We start from the raw sequence: 26,256 nt of genomic DNA on the forward strand, positions 1-26,256 counted from the left end.
TGTGAGAAATTGAGCCATTCTTTTTTTAACAATTGGCAACAGAGCTGGTTTTCATAAAATATTTGAAAAGCTAGTCGATTACTGTTTTCATTAAATCGAATGATCCTGGAAAATGGCTTCCAATTTTCAAACCTTTGGTGAATGTGCATCCACAAATAGACCACCACTATTTGCTGGAGAAAACTATGCTTTTTGGAAAATTAGGATGCAAATCTTTCTTGAATCCGTGGATAAAGGAGTTTGGGATGCAACTCTAAACGGTCCATATGAACCCACTCAAATTGTGAATGGAAAAACTGTTTTGAAAAACTTTTCTGCGTGGACTCAAGATGAAAACTGTAGAGCACAATATGATGTTAAGGCTAGGAATGTAATAGCTTCTGCACTAACAATGGATGAATTTTTCAGGATATCACAATGCAAGACTGCTAAGGAAATGTGGGAGGTTCTTGAGGTTATGCATGAAGGAACAAATGAAGTAAAAAGAGCCAGAAAGAACTCTCTTATACAAGAGTATGAGTTTTTCAGAATGAAAGTAGGAGAGACGATCTATGAGGTACAGAAACGATTCACACACATAGTCAATCACCTCATGGCTCTCGAGAAAGTGTTTGATAAAGAAGAAATCAACATAAAGATTTTGAAAAGCCTCAATAGAAGCTGGCAACCGAAAGTCATTGCTATATCTGAATCAAGAGACTTGACCAGCATGAACATGGCTACATTATTTGGAAAACTCAGAGAACATGAATTAGAGCTTGGAAGGCTAAAGGAGGAAGAAGAAATTGAAGAGAAGAAATCAATTGCCTTAAAGGCCACAAGCAAGAAAGCTACAAAGATTCATGAACCTGAAACTGAATCAGATGCAAATATACCAGAAAAGGAAATGATGAATATGATGGTAAGAAAATTTAACAGATTCATGAAAAATAAAAATTCTGCAACTAAAAATCCAGGTTTCTCAAGAGGAGGAAAGAAGAGCTCAAGAAGCAACGCTGTTTAATGCTATGAATGTGGAAAGGATGGTCATATCAAGCATGACTGTCCAGACTGGAAGAAAAAGCAGAAAGAATTCTCCAAGTATCCTCAGGATAGGAACAGGAAGTAGAGGAAAGCTTATATTGCCTGGGAAAATAGTGATGAAGACTCTTCAAGTGATGATTACAATAATGTTGAAGAGGAGTCAAACTTATGCTTAATGGCAGGCTCTGCACAATCTGATGATGATAGTGATCGTGAATTTGAAAATAAGCCAATAGAAGTCAAGTACCACATGCTACTGGATGCATTTCAGGAAATTCATGTAGAGGCCATGCGGCTGCAGTATAAAGTGAATCGATTATCATCTGAGAGAAGAGATTAGGAATATAGAATTGATAATCTTGTGTAGGATAATGAGAAGCTTGAAAAAGATCTTGAAGAAGCTCTGAAATTTGCAAAGACAGTAAAGACCGAAGTACAAGTTGTTGAGAAAGAATGTGGTAACTATCCTCTACATATTGAGAAAATTGAGTACTTAACCAACACATTGGCAAAATTCACTCAAGGCAAAGAAAATCTTGATGTTGTGTTAAGATCATCAGGAAGAGCTATCTATAGACAAGGTATTGGTTATAAGGCCAAAAGTAATAGGATAAACTCAAATAAATTTATGGATCTGAGTAAACCTACTACTAATGCATGCTTTTACTATAACACAATTGGTCACACTGTTAGAAACTGCTATTTTAGAAATGTTGGAGTTCCAAAGGGAAAATACAAATGGGTTCCGAAGGAACAACTTCCTGCTACTAACAACAAAGGACCCAAATTCAAATGGGTACTAGCGTCAAAACCGTTTAACTATTGTGAAGGAAAGAAGCAGTAGATGCTGAAGTAGTATTCAACTCAAGGATGAACTATCATGATGAAATAAACAAGTCCTTGAGTCACTGGTTGTGGTAACTGTATCTAAACATTTTCATGCATCATGCATCATGCATCATAAGTGTTTGAATGACTGATTGTTATATGCATGCTTGGTAGATGATGCTTGAATTGTTTGTTTTCTGTGAAAATACTGTTATGCGACTTTTAATCGATTGCATTAATTGTTGAGTCGAATATTTTGCGTGCATGTGTTTCTCTGTTTTTGGTAACACTCTGTCAAAACATAAAAATCGACTTCAACCAATTATTAGTCTTTGTTTTGGACTTTTTTATGTTTTGAAAATTTAAATTGGGCCTGATCAAACAAGTGTTGTTTGCGCCTTTACATATATTGTTGCATGCTCTGTATCTGCTTCATAGTTGTGATACACAAACCCTCATCTGTATCAAGTGTCTTTGCACATTCCACTATGGTTGCCTCATCTTCGTGTAATAGAAAAGTTCCTCTATCCGAAAGAAAGGCAAGTCCTTCAAGGTGGATCAGTGACATCTCTGCTAGAGAAACGTTCATGTGTTGGAAAAATGTAAAAGATGTTGCTCCACACAAATCAATTGAGTTATCTTTGTTCAAAAACGAAGGATTCATTTTTCCAGATAAACTTGTGCATCAAGGTCTGTCTACCTTCGGTCAGATGAAGGACGACTGCTATTTGGAAATTGATGGAGTATTTTACAACAATATCAAGGTAGTTAATGGAAACATCCACTCACGCGTAAGAGGGGTAGATATTGTTATCAACAATGATACTTGGCTACAGGTTGCTGGACTCAAGGATGAAGGACGCTGATGACAAATTTATGAACACCGAAAAACGGCGCCACAAACTTGTTGAACATTCGGCAAGTGTGACCGAATCGTATCAAGTAATAAAACAAGGTAAGACCAAGTATCGTTTTCCCAAAGGACTCACGGCCTAGTTTAGCTATGTGATTTGTTGATTATTTAAGACTTAAGAACAAATTGATTGTAGGTTTAAATGCAAGAGACAATAATTAAATATGTATGCATGAATTTGATCAATGGAGAAAAACAGAATACAAACACTTCAATGAATTAGATGGATGAGTATGTTCTTGGGGTTATCAATTTCATCTTATCCACTCTCATATATTTTTAGGAATTCATCATTCTTATCATCAATGCTAATGCCACTCTCTAAATCACCTTGCAAGAAGGCCTATCCGTAATTACGAGTTCATACAATTCCTAGCATTCCTAGTAATTAGTTCTTAAAGTGCAGGAGCTTAAAGGCAAACAATATGCTATTGGGAGAAATTCCCCGGATCTAGACTTCCACGTACGTTCCCGTATCGACAAAATCAATAATCATGGCAATGAATGAGTTAAACAAAGCAAGCAATAAGCAAAGAGGAAAAACCCTAGCTAAAGATGAAAGAAAGCATATATCTTAAGATAAGACATTAAATCAAATTCCATATATGAGAGTTTCACAAGACTACATTGATTCCCCAACAACAATACAAGGTTTAGTTCACCTTATTCATGGTGAAACTAGATGAACAATAATGAAAGAATGAAAGATAAAACCCTAGAAAGAGGAGGAGGTAGCCTGAGCATCCAAGATCTTCCTTCAAGGGGTGGAAAAGAGAGTGTTTGCTTCGTCTCTCCAAAGATACAAACCCTAGGACGTCCTAAAGCTTATATACTATTCTAAAATTACAGAAAATTAGGCCCAAGCCCAAAAATAGTGCCGCTCAGCGGTAAACTACCGCTCAGCGGTAAGTGCGTGAGTTGTTTTTCTCCCCTCAACGGCCTTTTCACCCCTCAACGGCCTTTTCACCCCTCAACGGATCCAACTGACTGCCTGAGTGCCGCTCAGCGGTAAACTGCCGCTGAGAGGCAGTTGCGGCTTCTCCTTTTGCACTTTTTGATGTCTTTTCTGATTCCATCTCTGTCCTTCTTGACTTCTTTCACCAAATTCACCTTAAAACCTGCACAAAAACACTGAAATCAAGCATAAACCTGTCCAGCTCTCTTATTTCTAAAAATATGACCAAAAGCATGATTTCAAGCTAGTTTCTAAGTGTGAAAGGTTGCTTTTAGTATCAATTTTAAGCATGAAAATAACAGTTTTTCAACTGTTATCACAACCCCAAACTTAGAACTTTGCTTGTCCTCAAGCAAACAAGATGTAACTCAATCTTCTACGAAACCTTATAATGGTTCACTCATTCAAAAATCCTCTTTTCAAGGTAAGTAAACTTCAATCAAACTCATGACAAATATTTCAATCAAGATGTACACATGCTTTGGTGTTCACAAAGTCACTTAATATCCAACAAATGCTATTTTTCATGAATGATCAATCAACTAAACATAGATGTTCATGTGCTCAATGAATATTTCCTCACTAGGTAAGTTGTTTCACTTAAACACAAGTGTATAAGAGGTAATCACTCATTCACTCTACTATCACAATGTCACATGAATTGTCTTTGCCTTTCATTTAACCACAATCAAATAAATTCACAAGCATGCATCATCACAAGGACTTTTTCAATGGCTTATAATGTGGCTGGGCTAACAAGAAAATTGGTTTTTCTGGATCACAAAACCCTTGAGTTAAGAGAATCATATCAACACAATCATTCTTATTTTTCCCAACTTTCCTTTGCATTGAGCTTTGCTTTTTCTTTTCTTTTCTTTTCTTTCTCTTTCACATTCTTATTCTTAGCTCTTAGCTCAATGCTTTCAATTTCCCTTTCTATTTTCCAACAACCCCAAACTTGAACATTTATCAATACCACAAAATATTTTCTACTTAACTCAAGGTAAAGCTTTTCAACAAAGGTTTCCAAATCATGTTCAAGGCTAAGGGTTCAAAGGATAGAACACATAGTGTTCTCTTTTAGTGGCTAATCATGAAATTGGCTAATATAAGGGTTACCATCAAAATGGCCTTGATCATATTATGCAAACAAGTAAGTAATTCAATCATAGAAAACCTGGGCAAAGTCATTCATGTTTCCAATGGAATAGCATTCAATCACAAAAAACTCTGAAGCTCAAAACCTCACACATAAGCTCATTCACATTTGACATAAACATCCTGCTTAATATCACAATCACAATCATAATATCATGCATTTGTTCACAAAGCTTGTGAATCACCTATATAATGTACATCTCAACATCAATCCATATCAAAGTATTATCAAGCATCACTTATCAAACAATCACAATTATAGGCAACTCCTATTGCATAATCACTTGCATCACACATTAATTCAAAATTTTTATTCCAATCTGGAGCTACAATTACTGGAGCTAACACTAATTTGCTCTTCAATACGTCAAAAGCTTTCAAACATTCTTCATTCATCACAAAAGGAGCATCCTTCATCAAAAGATTACTCAATGGTTTAGCAATTCTTGAGAAATCTTTAATGAATCTTCTATAAAACCCAGCATGACCGAGAAAACTCCTAATCCCCCTTACATTTGTTGGTGGAGGCAGTTTCTCAATGACCTCTACTTTAGCTTTATCTACCTCAATTCCTTTAGTAGAAATTTTATGTCCCAGCACAATTCCTTCAGTTACCATGAAATGACATTTCTCCCAATTAAGAACAAGATTTGTCTCAACACATCTTTTAAGAACAGTATTCAAATTAGCCAAACACCTTTGGAAAGAATTTCCAAAAATTGAAAAATCATCCATGAATACTTCAATGCATTTTTCTAAGAGATCTGCAAAAATTGCCTGCATACACCTTTGAAATGTAGCTGGAGCATTACATAATCCAAATGGCATCTTTCTATAAGCAAAGATACCAAAAGGATAAGTAAAGGCCGTCTTCTCTTAGTCTTTTGGATCTACCACAATTTGATTGTATCCAGAGTATCCATATAGAAAACAATAAAAAGCTTGACCTGATAATCTTTCTAACATCTGGTCCATGAAAGGAAGAGGAAAATGATCCTTCCTAGTGGCTTTATTTAGCTTCCTGTAATCAATGCACATACGCCATCCAGTAACTGTCCGAGTAGGAATAAGTTCATTCTTATCATTATGAATTACTATCATCCCACCTTTCTTTGGAACCACCTGTACTGGACTCACCCATTCACTGTCAGAGATTGGATAGATGATACCGGCTTCTAACAGTTTCAACAATTCTTTTCTAACCACCTCCTTCATTACAGGATTTAACCTTCTCTGTGGTTGAGCACTCGGTTTATAATCCTCTTCCATAAAGATCTTATGCATGCAGTAAGTTGGGCTAATACCTTTAAGATCTGAGATTGACCACCCAATTGCTTCTTTGTTAGCTTTCAGAATTTCTATCAACTGTTCTTCTTCTTGTAGAGATAAAGAGTTGCTGATGATGACTGGTTTTGTTCCATCTTCTTCTAGAAAAACATATTTCAGATGTGCTGGTAATCTTTTTAATTCTAGCGTCTTTGCTTTGACTTCTTCTGCCTTATCAATTATTTCAAATATTGGATCTTCCACTAGACTCTTTTTCAATGTTTCCAAGTCCATCGGACATTCATCAATTAATTTCTCTTCTTCATCATCTAAATCTTCACAATCATCAATAAGAGTTTTCTCTAGTGGAGAAACATACCGTACCATCCTTTCTTGCACCATACAAACTTCATCAAGTTCATCAAATTGAAAACATGCTTTATCATCATTTGGATATGTCATGGCCTTGGTTACGTCAAAAGTGACTTCTTCATCATCAACTCTCAATTTAAGCTTACCATTCTCTACATCAATTAAAACTCTAGCAGTCTTCATAAAAGGTCTCCCAAGAATGAGAGGCACATCACTATTCCCTTCCATCTCCATTACAATAAAATCTACTGGGAATACAAATTTGTCAACCTTCACTAAAACGTCTTCAACCACTCCATATGGATATTTAAGAGACCTGTCCGCCAGTTGAAGAGCCATTCTGGTTGGTTTGATTTCCAAACCCTTAATTGTTCTACACATGGATAACGACATTAAATTAATGCTAGCTCCCAAATCAATCAATGCTCTTCCAACTTCCAAGTCTCCTATGGTGCATGGAATAGTGAAGCTTCCTGGATCTTTAAGCTTAGGAGGTAATTTCTGTATGATTGCACTGCAATTACCCTGTACCTTGATAGTTTCCTTTTCAATGTACTTGTTTTTCTTTGTAAGAAGTTCCTTCAAAAACTTTGCATATGATGGCATCTGTTGCAATGCTTCAGAGAATGGTATAGTAATCTCCAGCTTCTTAAACAACTCCATGAATCTTTCCAACTGCTTTTCTTTCTCCTTCCTTGAATAATTCTTTGGATAAGGAAGTGGTTTTTCAAACTCTTTTTCTTTTTGTCACTCATCTCTCTCTTCTCTCTCTTTTTTTTCTTTCTTCTCATCTTCTTCTTCTTTTTTTTTCTCTCTCTCAACTCCTTCTTTACACTCTTATGTTTCTTTTTCACTCTCATTTTCTTTCTCCTCTCTTTCTTTTTTTCTCTCGTCTAACACCTTACCACTTGTGGTTACAATAGTCTTACACTCCTTTCTGAGATTACCATTTTTCATCTTGTCAACTATTCGCTCAATATGGATCTTCATTTTTTCAAAAGAAACTTCCACATTCTTACAATAAGATGCATTCGTCTTCAAAAACTGCTGGAAAGTCTCGTCAAGTTTTGTTGTCCTCTCAGATGGAGTAAATTGCCTTTGCCATTTTTGCTGCTGCCATTTAACCATTGAAACATTTTGTATTTCTTGTGGTAATTGAGAAAGTTTCATAATTACTTCTTCCAACTGCTGAGAAATAATTTTATTTTGAATAAGCAGGGCCTCATTTGATTGTAGCAACTCCTTCTGACTAGAAACTCCTCTTTCACTATTTAGGTCATTATCACTTGTAGCCATATTTTCAATGATTTCTGTAGCTTCCTCTAGAGTTTTCCATTTGATATTTCCTCCTGCTGAAGCGTCAAGCATCATCTTGGTTTGTGGACCAAGACCTCCAAGGAAGATTAGGACTACTTCCACTTCGTCAAATCCATGCATGGGTGTCTTTCTTAATAAGCTTTTATATCTGTCCCATGCATGCCCCAGTGATTCCTCCATGCCTTGCCTGAATGATGAAATCTCTTGCTTTCCTTTATTCACCTTTGATTGTGGGAAGTATTTGTTCAAGAACTTTGTCACCACAGCTTCCCACTCTGTAAAGCTCCCTTCTGGAAAAGAGTTCAACCAAAGCTTAGTGTTGCCTCCTAATGAGAATGGAAACAGGATAAGTTTGATTGCTTCGTCAGGCACCCCATTTATCTTCACTGTATTGCAAATTTCATTAAATGTTGTGAGGTGCTCATATGGGCTTTCATGTGACAACCCATTAAATTGATTACTCTTAACCAGCTAGATCAACGCCGGTTTCACCTCCATGTTGGCTGCATAGACCCTCGGTCTTGCTATGCTGTTAAAATGTTGAGGGCCAACCACATTGGTGTAATCTGCAAGAGTCCATCTAACATTATTCTCCATCTCCTCAATGATACGGTGAGAACCTTGAGGTGAAGGTTGTAAAAGATCTTCCGGAGGGGGGAAAAGTTCTCTAGATGTACGAATTCTTCTCCTCCGTCTTTCTCGTCTAAGCCATCAAGAAGAGGTTTCGAGGTTTTCTTGCTTCTAGTTCAAATTGCTTCCTGCATACACAAGAAAACAAGTCCCTAGAAAAATTTGTTAGCACAAAAAGATAGAGAAGATATAAAATAAGAGATAAGAAGATAAAAGATAGAAAGATAGAAGATAAAAATAAAAACAGAAAAAATAAAAACAGAAAAATAAAAACAGAAAACAGAAAAAATAAAAACAGAAAATAAAATAAAATAAAATAAAATAAAATAAAATAAAAACAGAAAAAATAAAAAAACAAAAATTCAAATTTCAAAATTCAAAATTCAAAAACAAGTCAAAGATAATCAATAATCATACAAATAAACTAGTTAAACCACGAGTCCCCGGCAACGGCGCCAAAAACTTGATGACAAATTTATGAACACCAAAAAACGGCGCCACAAACTTGTTGAACAATCGGCAAGTGTGACCGAATCGTATCAAGTAATAAAACAAGGTAAGACCAAGTATCGTTTTCCCAAAGGACTCACGGCCTAGTTTAGCTATGTGATTTGTTGATTATTTAAGACTTAAGAACAAATTGATTGTAGGTTTAAATGCAAGAGACAGTAATTAAATATGTATGCATGAATTTGATCAATGGAGAAAAACAAAACACAAACACTTCAATGAATTAGATGGATGAGTATGTTGTTGGGGTTATCAATTTCATCTTATCCACTCTCATATATTTTTAGGAATTCATCATTCTTATCATCAATGCTAATGCCACTCTCTAAATCACCTTGCAAGAAGGCCTATCCGTAATTACGAGTTCATACAATTCCTAGCATTCCTAGTAATTAGTTCTTAAAGTGCAGGAGCTTAAAGGCAACCAATATGCTATTGGGAGAAATTCCCCGGATCTAGACTTCCCCGTACGTTCCCGTATCGACAAAATCAATAATCATGGCAATGAATGAGTTAAACAAAGCAAGCAATAAGCAAAGAGGAAAAACCCTAGCTAAAGATGAAAGAAAGCATATATCTTAAGATAAGACATTAAATCAAATTCCATATATGAGAGTTTCACAAGACTACATTGATTCCCCAACAACAATACAAGGTTTAGTTCACCATATTCATGGTGAAACTAGATGAACAATAATGAAAGAATGAAAGATAAAACCCTAGAAAGAGGAGGAGGTAGCCTGAGCATCCAAGATCTTCCTTCAAGGGATGGAAAAGAGAGTGTTTGCTTCGTCTCTCTAAAGATACAAACCCTAGGACGTCCTAAAGCTTATATACTATTCTAAAATTACAGAAAATTAGGCTCAAGCCCAAAAATAGTGCCGCTCAGCGGTAAGTGCGTGAGTTGTTTTTCTCCCCTCAGCGGCCTTTTCACCCCTCAACGGATTCAACGTGACTGCCTGAGTGCCGCTCAGCGGCAGTTGCGACTTCTCGTTTTGCACTTTTTGATGTCTTTTCTGATTCCATCTCTGTCCTTCTTGACTTCTTTCACCAAATTCACCTTAAAACCTGCACAAAAACACTGAAATCAAGCATAAACCTGTCTAGCTCTCTTATTTCTAAAAATATGACCAAAAGCAGGATTTCAAGCTAGTTTCTAAGTGTTAAAGGTTGCTTTTAGTATCAATTTTAAGTATGAAAATAACAGTTTTTCAATGTTATCAGACGCATGTCACACCTACTCGACTGTTTAGAAAATAGGTGGAGTCATGTGAAACAGATTAAAGGTCCTGTGATCACAATCTTAGTTTGTTTTTGGTTGTAGAAGTTTACTTTCTATTATTAGTGTATTGTCTTATGTTCTCATGTATTAGATGACTCTATATGTCATCTTTGTTTTGTCTCTATCTGATTGTATTTCATGTTTCATATCAATGAAATCAGAATTTATGGTTAAATAAATCTGTGATTGAATTAAACTGAATAGATCAAATCGATTACACTATGCTTGTATGTGAATGGATTATTGATTAATGTTACTTTCATACACTTGCATACTCACATATTAATTCCTATATTACATTGATTTTAAAATGCTTGATCTGGAAAGACTTGGAAAGGTTTTGTAGGAATATCACTTGCTAACTGGATGGAACTAGATAATCTGAGATATGCTACAACAAGAAATCGACTCTGACTAAGATCAAATCGCTTAAACATCAACAGGAGTTTAAAGATTCCAAAACTGGAATATCTAATATCTTTAAATCTTGCTTTAATTGATGTTGATTACTTATTCTTATATCTCTATGCTTATCTGCTGCATCAAATATCTGAGATGATAAGAGTTTGAAATGTATTGTTTGATTGAATCAGTATCTACATGTTATTACTGTGATTTATCTGATTTGATACTATGTTATTCACACTAATATATGCTCTGACAATTTCTGGTTACAACATTGTGCATCTGTATTTTGAGATTGAAATATGCATAATGGCAGGAGGAGCATTGCATATCATTGATATATTTCACATGCTTTCATTTAAGGGGAAAAATATCTTGATTTCATGTGAATATTCTTGACAGGGGGAGCATAATTACTTCACTACAAAAAAGAAGGGCATTACCGAAGGCTAGGAGCCCTCGGAAATAGCCCGAAACCGTCGGTAAAAGGTAATTACAGACAGCCTATCGACGACCAAAGAGCCCTCGGTAAATCCCTTGTTGCTAACATTTACCGAGGGCTTCCGCCCTTCGGTAATTACCGAGGGCCAAAAGCCTTCGGTAAATACCGAGGGCCAAAAGCCTTCGGTAAGTTGGAGGCAAATCTAAGGCACAATTGTATTTTTTATGAAACCAAACTGTTCACAACACAAATAGACCTGCATAACATTTTCCAAGCACATACAGACTTGCATAATATGCATCTCAATGATGCAATCATTGATCAGAAAAACAATATAACATTTGAATCATCCATTAATCCATAGAACATGTATTTATATTTAAAACATAAAACAATGTAACATAATGATGTTCTAACATCCAAATCATCCAATTGATCTAACATCCAAATGATCTAAACTTCAAATGTTCTAATATCCAAATGTTTCTATAACAACTAATAACAAAATGAAACTAATAATGTACATAGTTATCATCATAATGATCTTCATCATCCTGCTCCTCTATAGATGGTTGGACTGGTGTGGGTTGGACTGATGTCGGCTGGACTGATGAGGGTTGGACTGATGTGGGCTACTGAGGGACAGCGGGTGACGAGGAGGGTCATGGCTGGGTCGGAGGGATATTGAATTCATCCTGTGAAGTTTTAGGCAACACTCTCATGACCAGGGCCTTAAAGTTTGTAAACTCTGCTCTCAAATCAGTGATTTCCTGGTCACATTGCTCCAGTGCCTGCGTGAGGCGGAGAACGACCTCGTCAGCAGAAGTGGTGGAAGAGGAAGGTTGGTGCTTCAGAGTACCTCCTCTCGATGTTGTATAGTTTGCAGCAAGTTGTCCTGCACCGTACACTCGTCCCTTTTTCTTCCCACCAACGATGTCAACCCAGCACTGTGTCCTACGGATGTCGTCTTCTACATTACTCGCATCATCCAGTGTAGGAGCTGACTCATGTTCAGATCTAACCTGTGAAAGTCTCGTAGAAAATTCTTCCTATTGAAACATTAAAAGCAATGTTAGGGAATGATAGAATAACATAAATGAAAAATTAGTAATAGTAATAGTGTTATTTGCTTACATGAGTCTTCCCAGATCTTTCATCAACGAATTGATTAGTGCTCTTCCTTAAATGAGTATGTGCAAAGACCTCATCAACATGGGCTACCCGTTCCAGAGCTTGTGCTTGTAACATAATTTAGAATTACAATTGTACATATGAAATAGAAAATACACAACTTATATATGAAAGAAAAAGTTATGTAATGAAATTTTACCATACGAATGGCATGCTCATGAATGGTTATCGACCCATCAGTATGCAGGGTGCCACCCTTTTCAGATGCTCTGTTCCTCTGGGCTTTGGCACACTTATTACGAAACTCTACTGTATTCCAATGAGCCAGTAAAGAGTTCCAAATTTGTTCGCCCAGCCAGTAAGGGCGCTCTCCTGCATTGCGGGCATCCCTAAACATCTATGACAGTCGATGAGATGCTTTCATGTGGATATTTCTTTGTATCTGTGTTTCATGTTCAAGTTTCCACTGCACCTTCATCTGTAACATTAAACAGAACAAACATTGATTAATGAACATACTAAAATAAGAGGGACAATTAGTTTAATGGATTGTTCACTTGAAAGCGCTCCCAGAATGGCTTTTTGTCGTCATCAGGTATTGCTCCCCAAGTAGGCCATGAACTTAAAAACTGTTGCTTAATTGAACGTGTGATGGCTTGGGAAGCAACCCTAGATGGAATAAACCTGCATAATAAAAGTCATTTAAATTACAGTAGGGTTTAAACATCAAAATGGTTAAACAAGGGATTAAAATCTTACCCTTTACCATATGGCTCAATCCATGGTCGATCATGGAGGGGCGGGTCAAGACCTTCACCATCACCACTTGAATCTGGATCAGCAGATGCTGTGACAGTCTCCGAAGGCGGTATATAAGATAAGGAAGGTATAGAAGTAGGGTCAGGGAGAGGAGTGGGGGTAATAACCACAGGGGGAGGAGTGGGGTTTATAATCACAAGAGGAGGAAGAGGGTCTGCTGCAGGGGTAGTAGAAGGGTGTGCTGCAAGGGTAGGAGAAGGGTGTACTGCAGGGGTAGGATAATAGTGTATTACAGAGCTAGGAGTAGGGTCTACTGTAGGGGTAGGAGGCTGTATTGTAGGGGTAGGAGGAGGCCCCACAGATGATGTACTACGGGCAGCAATGGTAGGTAGTTTAGCAGGCACCCTAAGTACATACTTTGGTGCCTGTCATTGCCTCGTTTTAGGCCTTGCTACCCCCTTTCCTTTATCAGGACGTTGTGAAACTTCTCCTGTCATGGTTACAAACAAAGCAAAAAAATAGAAATGAATAAGGAAGGATCATTGGTTTTTAAAGTCAATGTATAAATAATTGCATACAACTTTTAAGATGGTATTTTAGATAACTCTATTCAAATGATAGTTCAATTTGCTACAATAGATGTCCAACATTCAATCGTCATCATCATGATCTTCATCTTCATCTTCTTCTTCTTCATCATCGTCATTATCATCATCATTTTCTTCTTCTTCTTCTTCGTCATCATCATCATCATTATCATCATCTTCTTCTTCTTCTTCTTCTTCTTCTTCTTCCTCTTCTTCTTGTTCTTCATCACCTTGTATTGTTGCTTCTAATTCATCTCCATCACCATCAGGGTCGACCAATGCGGTTATACGTTCAACTTCAATAATTTCTTGTGGTTGTAACATTTGGTCAAGTTGATAAGCAACATTGATGGACAAATTTGTAAGCACCAAAATATGATGTCACAAACTTGTTTCACAATCGGCAAGTATGACCGAATCGTTTCAAGTAATAAACTTGGTAAGACCAAGTATCGTTCTCCCAAAGGACTCACGGCCTAGTTTAGTTATGTGATTTGTTGATTAGCTAAAACTTAAGAACACAATAATTGAAGTTTAATATGCAAAGACGAAAATTAAATATGTATGCATGAATTGATCAATGACAAAGACAAAAGATAAACACTTTCAAGGGAATATATGAATGAATATGTTGTTGGGGGTCAATTTCATCTCATCCACTCTCATATATTTTAGGAATTCAACATTCAAATCATCATTGTTAATGCCACTCTCTAATGTACCATTCTAGATGGCTTCTCCCTAATCAAATAGTTCATACAATTCCTAGCATTCCTAATGATTAGTTCATGAGTGCAGGAGCTTAAAGGCAACCAATATAATATTGTTAGTATAATATTGGGAGAAATTCCCCGGATCTAGATTTCCCCGTACGTGTCCGTATCAACAAAACCAATAATCATGCATTAGAATGAGTTAAACAATGCAAGCATTGAGCAAAGAGGAAAAACCCTAACTAATGATGAAAGAAAGCATATGTCTTAATTCAAAGATGTACTCAACAAATCCATATATGAGAGCTTCAAGAGATTACTTTGACTCCCCAACAAACATACAAGGTTTAGTTCACCATATTCATGGTGAACCTAGATGAATTACAATGAAAGTATGAAAGAATAAACCCAATAAAGTGGAAGAGGTAGCCTTAGCATCCAAGATCCTCCTTCAAAGGGGTGAAAGAGAGAGTGTTTGCCTCGTTTCTGCCAAAGATGCCTAACTATAGGACGTGCAAGCCCTTATATACTAATCTAGAGTTACAAAAGATTACAAAAGTCCAAGCCCAAAAAGTGCCGCTCAGCGGTATTTACCGCTCAGCGGTGATTGCGCGTCTTCTTTCTTCCCCTCAGCGGCCATTTTGCCCCTCAGCGGTTCCAACGTCACCTCTTGAGTGCCGCTCAGCGGTAGTTTGCCGCTGAGCGGTGCCTTCGACTTCTCCTTTTTGCACTCTTTCTTGTCTTTTCTAATGTCCTCTCTCTTATTCTTCACTTCTTTCACCAAATTCACCTCAAAACCTGCACAAAAACACTTAAATCAAGCATAAACCTGTCCAGCTCTCTTATTTCTGAAAATATAAACAAAAGGCATGATTTCAAGCTAGTTTCTAAGTCTAAAGGTTGCTTTTAGTATCAACTTTAAGCATGAAAATAACAGTTTTTCAACTGTTATCACAACCCCAAACTTAGAACTTTGCTTGTCCTCAAGCAAACAAAGTGTAACTCCATCTCCAACCAATTCATATGATGGTTCACTCATTCAAAAATCCTCTCTTTCAAGATAAGTAATAACTTCACTCAAACTTAAGACCAAGAGTTCAATCAAGATGTGCACATGCTTTAGTGTTCACAAAGTCATTTAAATTCCAACAAATGCTATTTTTCATGAATGATCAATCAATTAAGCATGGATGTTCATGTGCTTATGGAATATTTCCTCACTAGGTAAAGTGTTTCACTAAACACACAAGTGTATAAGAGGTAAAGTGTTTCACTCATTCACTCCACTATCACAATGTCACATGAATCAACTTTGCCTTTCATTTAACCACAATCAAATACATTCACAAGCATGCATCATCACAAGGACTTTTCAATGGCTTATAATGTGGCTGGGCTAACAAGAAAATTGGTTTTTCTGGATCACAAAATCCTTGAGTTAAGAGAATCATAACAACACAATCTTCTTATTCATTCCCAACTTTCTTTTGCCTTTGCTTTTGCATTTGCATTGAGCTTTGCTTCTTTTTCTTTTCTTTTCTTTGCATATTCTTACTTTTTAGCTCTTAGCTCAATGCTTTTTTCCTTTTTCATGTTTCCCCAATAACCCCAAACTTGAACATTTAACAATACCACACAAGATCTTCTACTTAACTCAAGGTAAAGATTTTCAATCAAGGGTGTTCAGTGTATATTTAAGGCTAAGGGTTCAAAGGATAGAACACAACGTGTTCTCTTGTAGAAGGCTAACTTTATGAATTTGGCCAATAAAAAGGGTTTCAAAAACACGGCCTTTGATCATATGATGCAAAACAAACAATTGATTCAATCATAGAAAACCTGGGCAAAGTCATTCATGCTTTCAAAGTAATAGCATTCAACAATAACAACTCTGGAGCTCAAAACCTCACATATAAGCTCATTCACATTTGACATGCACATCCTGCTTAATTTCACAATCACAATCATGATATTATGCATTTGTTCACAAAGCTTGTGAATCACCTGTATAAGCATTTTAATGTGCACATCATCTCAACATCAATCAATCAATAAGCATCATCAAGCATTACTTATCACACAATCACAGTTAATAGCAAACCATCATAACAAACCAGGTGTTCAATAGAGTACATCAAACCCTAATCTAAAAACAAAAACAAATAAGTTCAGAAAACTTAAACCACAAAAGCATAATCATATGATAGCATTCATCAGTAAATGCTATCTCAGCTCCTCATCAGTCCGAGCTCTCTGTATCTTCCTCTTCCTCTTCATCATCATCTTCATCAAATGCATCCTCCTTCTCAGCTTCATCTTCATCCATGTCTCGGGCTGAAGCTTCAGCTGCTTCAGCTGCTTCAGCTCCTCCATGCCATGGTTCTTCTGGCCAAGCTACCACATTATGGAATTCATCCATAGTCCACCTGTGTGCTGGAGGGGTATCATACATCCCCACTATCATCTCAGCCGTGGCCACCTGCCCTCTGTGGATGGACTGCAACTGAGCACCTATAAGAGACATATACATGTCCCTCATCTGGAATGGTTCTGCCTCATGAGTATCAGCAGAAGTCCTGCTCTGTGCTGGCCTTCTCTCTCTACGAGCCTGGCGTGGTGGCACTGGCTGGGCTGCCTCCTCACCTCCACAGTACTGTCTGTAATAGGCCTCATCTATAGCTTTTCTTGGCCTCTCAAATGGTGGAACAGAAGTGTCCACCCCAGCTATCTTGCAAAGGTGAGTGATCAAAGAAGGATGTCCCAGTGGTGCTTTGTTGTTTGAGGTGTTAGCACACACACTAATCTCATCAGCTATCACCTGCCCAATATTAACATTCAAGTTTCTGATAGCACAGTAGATGAATAGTGCCCTGCTGAGAGTAATATCTGACACATGTGAACATGGCTGAATGTTGGCATGAGAAAACGCCATCCAATACTTTGCAAGAGGAGTCAAATCTGTCCTCCTAATGTTAACCACTGAGCCAGATCTATTCCTTTGGAAGTGTTCTCCAGGTATACACAATACTCTCTCAACATCCTCAAAGTCAGCACCTTCCTCCATGCTAAGAGCAAACTGGCATTGCTCACCAGCCCACACAGTATCCAGAAAGTTATTGATGGAGTCAGGATCATACCTGATAGCATGGCCTCTAACATAGCCCAAATAATTCTCAGCTGGATAATCACCAATCTTCTTTGCATTGGTGTAGAATTCTTTCACCACAGCTATGTTGGCAGGTGATGGATAAGTGGCTAGCTTCCCCCAATCATTCCCTAACACTTGCTCTCCAAATTGAGGAGCAAAGTTAGGTATCATTCCAACCTTTCTCTCCATTAGAAGTCTCCTGTCCTGAACCACCCTAAAGTGCTTCTCATGTTTCCTAGAGAGGAACCTGCTAGAGTGGGGTTGCTCTGGTTCCTTTTCCTTTCTCTTGGTTGCCATGGTTTTCAATCTTTTTCCTGATGAGGATGCCATTCCTACATTCAAAACACAAGCAAAACCACAGAACATGATGTTAATCATTAGTAAAACATAGAACATAACTCCTGTCGAAGCTAAACCACCGCTGAGGGCCAGAATTTCCCCTCAGCGCCACCAGTGCCACATTCAAACACGCAATAAACCAGAAAAAGCAAATCTGGCAGAGTGCCGCTCAGCGGTAAATGCCGCTCAGCGGTGATCTGCAGATTTTTGCAAATCTCGTTTTTAAACTGTCCTAACTCCACCCAAATGCAATTTTCAGTTTTCCAGTTCATAATCAAGCAGTTTAATCGGTTTAAACATCAAATATATCATCAAATCATGCATAGAAATCAAAACCCCTAAATATTCATGCTTTGACAATCACAGTCAATTTCAAGAACCCTAGAATGAACAAAATGCATTTTACTTACTTGGGTGGAGATGCTAGATGATATGAGAATGCTTCCAAACTAGAATGCTCTCTTCCAACCCCAAACTTTGATAGCACACTAGTGTAAAAGTGAGTGGAAGAGAAATTTTCTAAAGAGGGAAGAGTAAAAAGATGTGGGAAACCTAAGAGGAGATATGTGGGAGTCTTAATGCAGAGAAGAGCTTGAAAGAATATAAAAACGCGCAGCTTAGGGTTTAAAAATACCCCAATGGGCTCGGGTTCCGCTAAGGGGAACTTAAGCCCATCTGCGATAGTACCGCTCAGCGGTAATTGCCGCTCAGCGGCACTTTCGTGATGTGCCCTTCTCCTTCTTTTCTTGACCTACGTGCCTTCCTAGCATACCCCTCATAGGTTCCCTGCAATTCAATGTTAAAAATGCTTATGCAAATCCTAAAAATAAACAAACAGAAAACAATCAATCAACTGGGTTGCCTCCCAGGTAGCGCTTGTTTAACGTCACGAGCCTGACCCAAATTCCACCAACACCCATCAGTAGGTGTTTCCAACTTACCAGCACCCATCAGTAGGTGCAAAATTTTCTCACCAACACCCATCAGTAGGTGTTACAAACCTAACATCCTTCAGTAGATGCTGGATCCAACAAAAATATTTACAAAACTAATGTTCACAAATTAAAAATTACAAAACCAAATCAAAAGTTTTTAAATTCACTGGGTTGCCTCCCAGCAAGCGCTCTTTTAATGTCATTAGCTTGACCCAGTAAAGCTCAAGTTCCTTCTTCTTTTTCTTCTTCTTCCTACTGAACTTCTTCAGAAATTTGATCAAACCAGGAACCTGTTGCAGTGTCTCAATCATAGGAACTTTAATCTCCAATTTCTTGAAGATTTCCATGAAGCACTTAAATTTCTTTTCCTTCCTATGATTCTTCTTTAGATGAGGATGTGATTTTTCATGTGATTTCTTCTTCTTTCCTCTCATCTTCTTTTTCTTCCTTTTTCTCTCCCTAAATTTTCTCTTTTTCTCTTCTTTTATTTTTTTCTTCCTTTCTCTTTTTCTCCTCAACTTCTTTATCTTCACACAAATTTTCTTTCTCTCTTCTCTCTCAACCAATTCTTTTTCTTTTTCTTCATCTTTATCTTTCTCACTCAACTCTTCTTTCTCTTTTCTCTCTACCCTTTCCTCATCTCCCTCTAATTTTTCCTCATCAAGAATCTTGTCACTTTCAGTGATAATGACTTGCCCTTCCTCCTTAAGGTTAACATCAGTATTAACATCATCATTTAATATCTGACTAATGTGACGAAGTTGCATCTCCATTCTTTTACATGATTCTTCAATGCTTTTCTGAGTAGAGTCGGAATTTTTCAAAAATCGTTGAAGGGTGTCCTCCAACCTATCCAAACTTCCTGATAGAAAGGGTTGTTGCTGCCATTGTTGTTGTGGTTGGTTCTCAAATTGTCCGGCAGCTTGCCAAAATTGGCTTTGATCCATGCTTGAGTGAGGTTCCCACCATTGGTTGAGATTACTTTGGTAGAATTGAGTGCCCCTATAGTTAAACTCTTGACCAAATTGCATTCTGCAGACATTAGGCACAAAACTCTAGAAAATATTTGTTAGCACAAAAAGATAGAGAAGAAGATATAGATTCAAAAGATAAAAGATTCAGAAGATAAGATAGAATAAGATAGAATAAAATAAAATAAAATAAAATAAAATCTAACTTAATCTAAAAAGATAAAATAAAATCTAACCTAACCTAAAAGATAGAATAAAATAAAATCTAATCTAACCTAAAAGATAAAATAAAATCTAACCAAATAAAATCTAATCCTAAAAGATAAAATCTAATCTAAAAGATAAAATAAAATAAAATCTAACCTAACCTAAAAGATAGAATAAGAATAAAATAAAATCTAACCTAAAAAGATAAAAAGATAAAATCTAATAGAATAAAATAAAATCTAATCTAAAAAAAAAATAAAATAAAATCAAATAAAAACCGAAAAATAAAAAACAAAAAATAAAAACAGAAAACAGAAAAACAGAAAACAGAAAAAAATAAAATAAAATCAAATAAAATACAAACTGAAAAATATAAACAGAAAAATAAAATAAAATAAAATAAAAATTCGAAATTTAAAATAAAATAAAAAAAAAATAAGTCAAAGATAATCAATAATCACACAAATTAACCAGTTAAACCACGAGTCCCTGGCAACGGCGCCAAAAACTTGATGGACAAATTTGTAAGCACCAAAATATGATGTCACAAACTTGTTTCACAATCGGCAAGTATGACCGAATCGTTTCAAGTAATAAACTTGGTAAGACCAAGTATCGTTCTCCCAAAGGACTCACGGCCTAGTTTAGTTATGTGATTTGTTGATTAGCTAAAACTTAAGAACACAATAATTGAAGTTTAATATGCAAAGACGAAAATTAAATATGTATGCATGAATTGATCAATGACAAAGACAAAAGATAAACACTTTCAAGGGAATATATGAATGAATATGTTGTTGGGGGTCAATTTCATCTCATCCACTCTCATATATTTTAGGAATTCAACATTCAAATCATCATTGTTAATGCCACTCTCTAATGTACCATTCTAGATGGCTTCTCCCTAATCAAATAGTTCATACAATTCCTAGCATTCCTAATGATTAGTTCATGAGTGCAGGAGCTTAAAGGCAACCAATATAATATTGTTAGTATAATATTGGGAGAAATTCCCCGGATCTAGATTTCCCCGTACGTGTCCGTATCAACAAAACCAATAATCATGCATTAGAATGAGTTAAACAATGCAAGCATTGAGCAAAGAGGAAAAACCCTAACTAATGATGAAAGAAAGCATATGTCTTAATTCAAAGATGTACTCAACAAATCCATATATGAGAGCTTCAAGAGATTACTTTGACTCCCCAACAAACATACAAGGTTTAGTTCACCATATTCATGGTGAACCTAGATGAATTACAATGAAAGTATGAAAGAATAAACCCAATAAAGTGGAAGAGGTAGCCTTAGCATCCAAGATCCTCCTTCAAAGGGGTGAAAGAGAGAGTGTTTGCCTCGTTTCTGCCAAAGATGCCTAACTATAGGACGTGCAAGCCCTTATATACTAATCTAGAGTTACAAAAGATTACAAAAGTCCAAGCCCAAAAAGTGCCGCTCAGCGGTATTTACCGCTCAGCGGTGATTGCGCGTCTTCTTTCTTCCCCTCAGCGGCCATTTTGCCCCTCAGCGGTTCCAACGTCACCTCTTGAGTGCCGCTCAGCGGTAGTTTGCCGCTGAGCGGTGCCTTCGACTTCTCCTTTTTGCACTCTTTCTTGTCTTTTCTAATGTCCTCTCTCTTATTCTTCACTTCTTTCACCAAATTCACCTCAAAACCTGCACAAAAACACTTAAATCAAGCATAAACCTGTCCAGCTCTCTTATTTCTGAAAATATAAACAAAAGGCATGATTTCAAGCTAGTTTCTAAGTCTAAAGGTTGCTTTTAGTATCAACTTTAAGCATGAAAATAACAGTTTTTCAACTGTTATCACATCTTCCTCAACCTCATTTGAGTCAATGCGACCTCTAGACTTGGTTTGTATTGCTACGGCCCAACCACGCTTGTCAATATTGCGGAATGGTGGATATGACACATAATAAACTTGTCTGACATTAGTTGGTAGAATGAAAGGATCAAACGGTTCATATCTTAATCTCTGGTTGAGTTCGACAATATTAAAGCGTGGATCCACTCTAGTACCAGCTCTAGAACGATCAAACCATTCACAATAAAAAAGTACTACTCTGTTTCGAGAAGTAGTGCTGTTGTACTCTAGCTCATATATTTTATGAATGATGCCGTAGAAATCATCATAACAACCCTCTGTTAGGCCCTTGACATACACACCACAATTTGATGTTTTCTTTCCTTTAGACCATTCATGTGTATGAAATTTGTAACCATTGGTGAAGTAAGTGTGCCATTCTTTGACACATCTCATTGGCCATTTCGAGAGATGTCTTAACTCTTGAACCCTGGGAGTTAATGCCTAATTAAAAACCTACAAAGATACTAAAAAAATTATAAAAGCAAGAGTCAAATTAACCTTGCTCTAAACATAGGAAAAAGTACGGACCTGATTTCTAAACCAATGGGGAAACTCTGAGTGTATTCTAGCAGAAGTATTTCCTTCTGCGACTTGTTCAGCTACAACAAATGAGCTGGTACAAATGAAATTCATTAGTGTATAACAATTGTACCGTTGGAAAGATAAGAGATGAATGATGACATACTCAAGGTACAACTTAACTTCACTGCAATTGATTAAGACATGGACATGAGCAGAGTTGAATTCATCATCAGTTAACCAATGAGTGAATTCTTTCCCTGCGTGACGGCTTGATTGTCAGAAAACTGATAATGCACCTTCACGTGGTTCAACTTGCCATTGCATTTCATTTTTGACATGAGTGGGGGACAACATGAAGTTTTTGGAATAATGTGAACAAAAATACATTATCTCTTTGTGCAAGTAAGCTGCACAAATTGAGCCTTCTACTCTAGCTTTATTTTTAACTGAACGTTTGGATTCTCCCATAAACCTTTCAAATGGATACATCCACCTGTATTGCACAGGTCCCCCAAGCCAAGCTTCATATGCAAGATGAATTGGAATATGCTCCATTGAATCAAAGAATGCAGGAGGAAATATTCTTTCTAATTTGCAGAGAATAATTGGGATATTTTCATCCCTCTTTTTAAGGGAATTCTCCTTTAGTGTCGTGCAACACAAATCTTTAAAGAAGTTACTGATTTCTATCGATGGATTTAACACGTGCATTGGCAAACAACTTAACGCAAGAGGGATGAAAGTCTCCATGAATACATGACAATCATGACTCTTCAACCCTTGAATAGTACCGTTCTGAACATTGGCACATCTGGACAAGTTAGAAGCATATCCATCTGGCATTCTAAGTTCCTATAACATTCATAACTGTGTTGAAGACATTGTCAAAGAAGTTTTTTTCTGTGTGCATGACATCGAGGTTGTGTCTTAGCAAGTTGTCTTTCCAATAGGGAAGTTCCCAGAATATGCTTCTTTTACTCCAATTATGCCATTCTCCAAACCCTTCTATCCTATTCTGACCAGATTCAGTGACTTTTGGATAGTCTTTCACTCTTCTCCAAACGTGTGATCCAGTCAACGTCGGCGGGGGCATATCCGTTTCAACATGCCCTTTGCGAAATGCCTTTTTGTTTCTTCTAAAGGGGTGATGAATGGGCAAGAACCATCGATGGCAGTCAAACCAACTACTTTTCCAACCATAACTCAATTGGAATGACTTTGTATGTTCCATGCAATGTGGACAAGCTAATCGACCATCCGTACTCCAACCAGATAACATGCCATACGCTGGGAAGTCATTAATGGTCCACATCAAGGCTGCCCTCATAAGGAAATTTTGCTTCCTTAAAACATCATACGTCCAAACACCATTCCATAACTTCTTCAAATCATCAATCAAAGGCTCCAAATAAACATCAATCAATGATTTGGGATTAGATGGACCTGGTATTATACATGATAAAAACATGTAAGGCTTTGTCATACACATCTCAGGTTGTACATTGTATGGGGTAACTATCACGGGCCAACATGAATATGGTGATGCAGACGCCTGAATGTACGGGGTAAACCCATCAGAGCATAGACCAAGTCTGACGTTACGCGGTTCACTAGCAAAGGATGGATGTTTACGATTGAAGTGCTTCCAAGCTTCACCATCAGAAGGATGATGCAAAAATCCTTCAATTTTGTTACCATCATGCCATGTCATGTGCTCTGATGTTTGCATTGAAGTAAACATTCTTTATAATCTTGGAATTATAGGCAAGTAGAACATGGACTTTAAGGGAATTGGTTTTTTTTGCCTCCGTCCAGCATGCATCGTATGATATCGAGGTGAGCCACAAAACTTGCATTCAACCAACAATGCATCATTTTTGCCACTGTCATTGTCATAGAATAACATACATCCATTAACACAACAATCAATCTTCTTGACTTCCAATCCCAACTTTGAAACACATTTTTTGGCTTGGTAATAATTCTTCGGCATAAAATTATTTGGTGGTGTCAAATCTAACATCAATTTTGTATAGAAGTCCACTGCTTGAATGGGAATGTTCCAATTAGATTTGCCAGCCATGAGTCTAATGCACATTGACAATTTTGACTCAGATGAACCTTCAAATATAGGTAGATTTGCCTTTGTCAGTAAATTGTAAAACCTCTGAGTGCTTTCATTTAGAGACTCTTCATCATGACTATCGTTTGCTTCTTGTTCAGCATGGCGATGACAAAAGATTCCTTCAAACCTCTCCTTCCAAACCGTGTAGTTAGGCATGAACCCTTTTTGGTATAGGTGAAGTTTGACGAATTCATCTTTCAAAATCCTTGTACATTCGCACTTGATGCATGGACATCGAATCCCTCCATCAAGAGCATAATATTGATATCGTCGGGCCGTCTCCACAAACTCTTCAACTCCGATGACAAAAGATTCCTTCAAACCTCTCCTTCCACTATAACAACGGTCGTATATCCATCCATGATGGTTGGGAAAATGGGCCATGTTCTGTGACAAGCCAAACAAATAAAAACTTAGCCAAAACAACAACACTCCATGTGATATAAGTAATAAACCTATTACTACTCAAGTCGAACATGGAAGGAAATTTCAACACTATTGTCATAGGCATTCAATAAGGGCATACAAAGAGAAGTCGTCAGTATTGAAATGCCTTTGACATCATAAGTGGTTGTGTATAAAATTTGGGGGAGTCAATATTCTGACATTACTAAAGTTCTCTTTTATAGAGTGCTTCCACATATTTTGTACATTGTAAGTGTTTAAGGTACTGTTACCCTTCTCATTCTATTGAGAATGTTTTTAGTACCATAGGACTTTAAATGACTACTTAACTTAATCAAGTTGTAGCCTAATAAATGAACATACAATATACAGGAACATACAATATATACATCAACATACAACATATAGATGAACATTCAGTCATGGTCTGAATGCAGGTTTGATAACAAATTTCTGCAAGGAAATAAAATTCTCACCTACTTTAGTCTATTTATAGGTGTTCAATAGTAAAATTCTGTTTTTCTTTTTATTTTTTAATTGACACTTCAATTTTATCTTTCTTTTATCTTTTAAAAGTGGTGTAGATAGTTAGTTTACTGTTTTCATGAGTACTTTAATATACTTTGCATTCTTGCACTTTTAGTGTATTTTAGGTACTACTTTTAGGTTTCTAAGTTGTCAAATTTTGAGTTTTAGGTATTTTATGTAGTGTGAGTTCTTAAATAGCTAGGTTCTACCATTCTTAACTTGTTAGGATAGTTTATTTGTAGTATATTTTCCTAGTTTAGTGCAGTTTCCAAAATTAGTACAATTTTTTTGAGGTTTGAGTAGTGATTTTTAGCTATTTCATCTACTTCTTTAGGTGTCAAGTACGCAAACTTAAAGATATAGCTAGTTCATCTATTGTATCATGTTTCTTACCTTCCTTTAACAACTTCAAACTTGTAAGGATGTGTAGAATACACAGTCTTGGGCTACTTTAGGTCAATTTCCATTTTCTCACCTATTTAGTACACTTTTTAGGTCTAAGTAGAAGAATTTTGAGATTTTGGTACTTGATCCGATTTGACATCTTTCTTAACTTTATTTAAGTACTTTAAACTTGTTAGGATAAGAACATTATTCATTCTTAGGTTAGTTTAGGTGAATTTCGAAATTGTCACCTATTTAGTACACTTTGTAGGTTCTAGGGTGTCATATTTTGAGTTGTAGGTTGTTTTTGTAGTGTGAGTTTGTAGTTAGCCTTCTTTTACCATTCTAAACTTCTTAGGATAGTTTCTATGTAGTTTCTCACGCTAGTTCAGTGTAGTTAGCAAAATTTGACCATTCTAGTGCATTCTAATTTAGTGCAGTTTGGACCATGCTGTTTGAGTTGTGTGTGAGTCTACTTTCTGTTTAACTCAACCTTGCTTCTGTTTTCCAGGT

General features: G+C 36.7%; 1 protein-coding gene across 1 annotated transcript; it reads left to right on the forward strand.

Moving 5' to 3' along the window:
* Positions 1 to 205: 205 nt before the first annotated feature.
* On the forward strand, positions 206 to 1,867 carry LOC148205189 (uncharacterized). The gene is made up of 4 exons (XM_088103586.1): positions 206 to 901; positions 957 to 1,104; positions 1,206 to 1,330; positions 1,391 to 1,867. The coding sequence occupies exons 1-4, from the start codon at positions 206 to 208 to the stop codon at positions 1,865 to 1,867; spliced, it is 1,446 nt and encodes a 481-aa protein (XP_087959712.1).
* Positions 1,868 to 26,256: the final 24,389 nt, after the last annotated feature.

The sequence above is a fragment of the Vigna umbellata genome, chromosome 1, assembly GCF_029865625.1.
Source record: "Vigna umbellata cultivar VRB3 chromosome 1, Vumbellata_1.0, whole genome shotgun sequence".
Lineage (NCBI taxonomy): Eukaryota > Viridiplantae > Streptophyta > Magnoliopsida > Fabales > Fabaceae > Vigna > Vigna umbellata.

Bases quoted from the DNA above. Each gene is read 5' to 3' on its own strand.
- LOC148205189 (XM_088103586.1), top strand. From the start codon at position 206: ATGCAAATCTTTCTTGAATCCGTGGATAAAGGAGTTTGGGATGCAACT. The intron at 902-956 runs GTAAGAAAATTT...CTAAAAATCCAG, and splicing joins AGGAAATGATGAATATGATG to GTTTCTCAAGAGGAGGAAAG. The intron at 1,331-1,390 runs GTGAATCGATTA...AATCTTGTGTAG, and splicing joins CCATGCGGCTGCAGTATAAA to GATAATGAGAAGCTTGAAAA.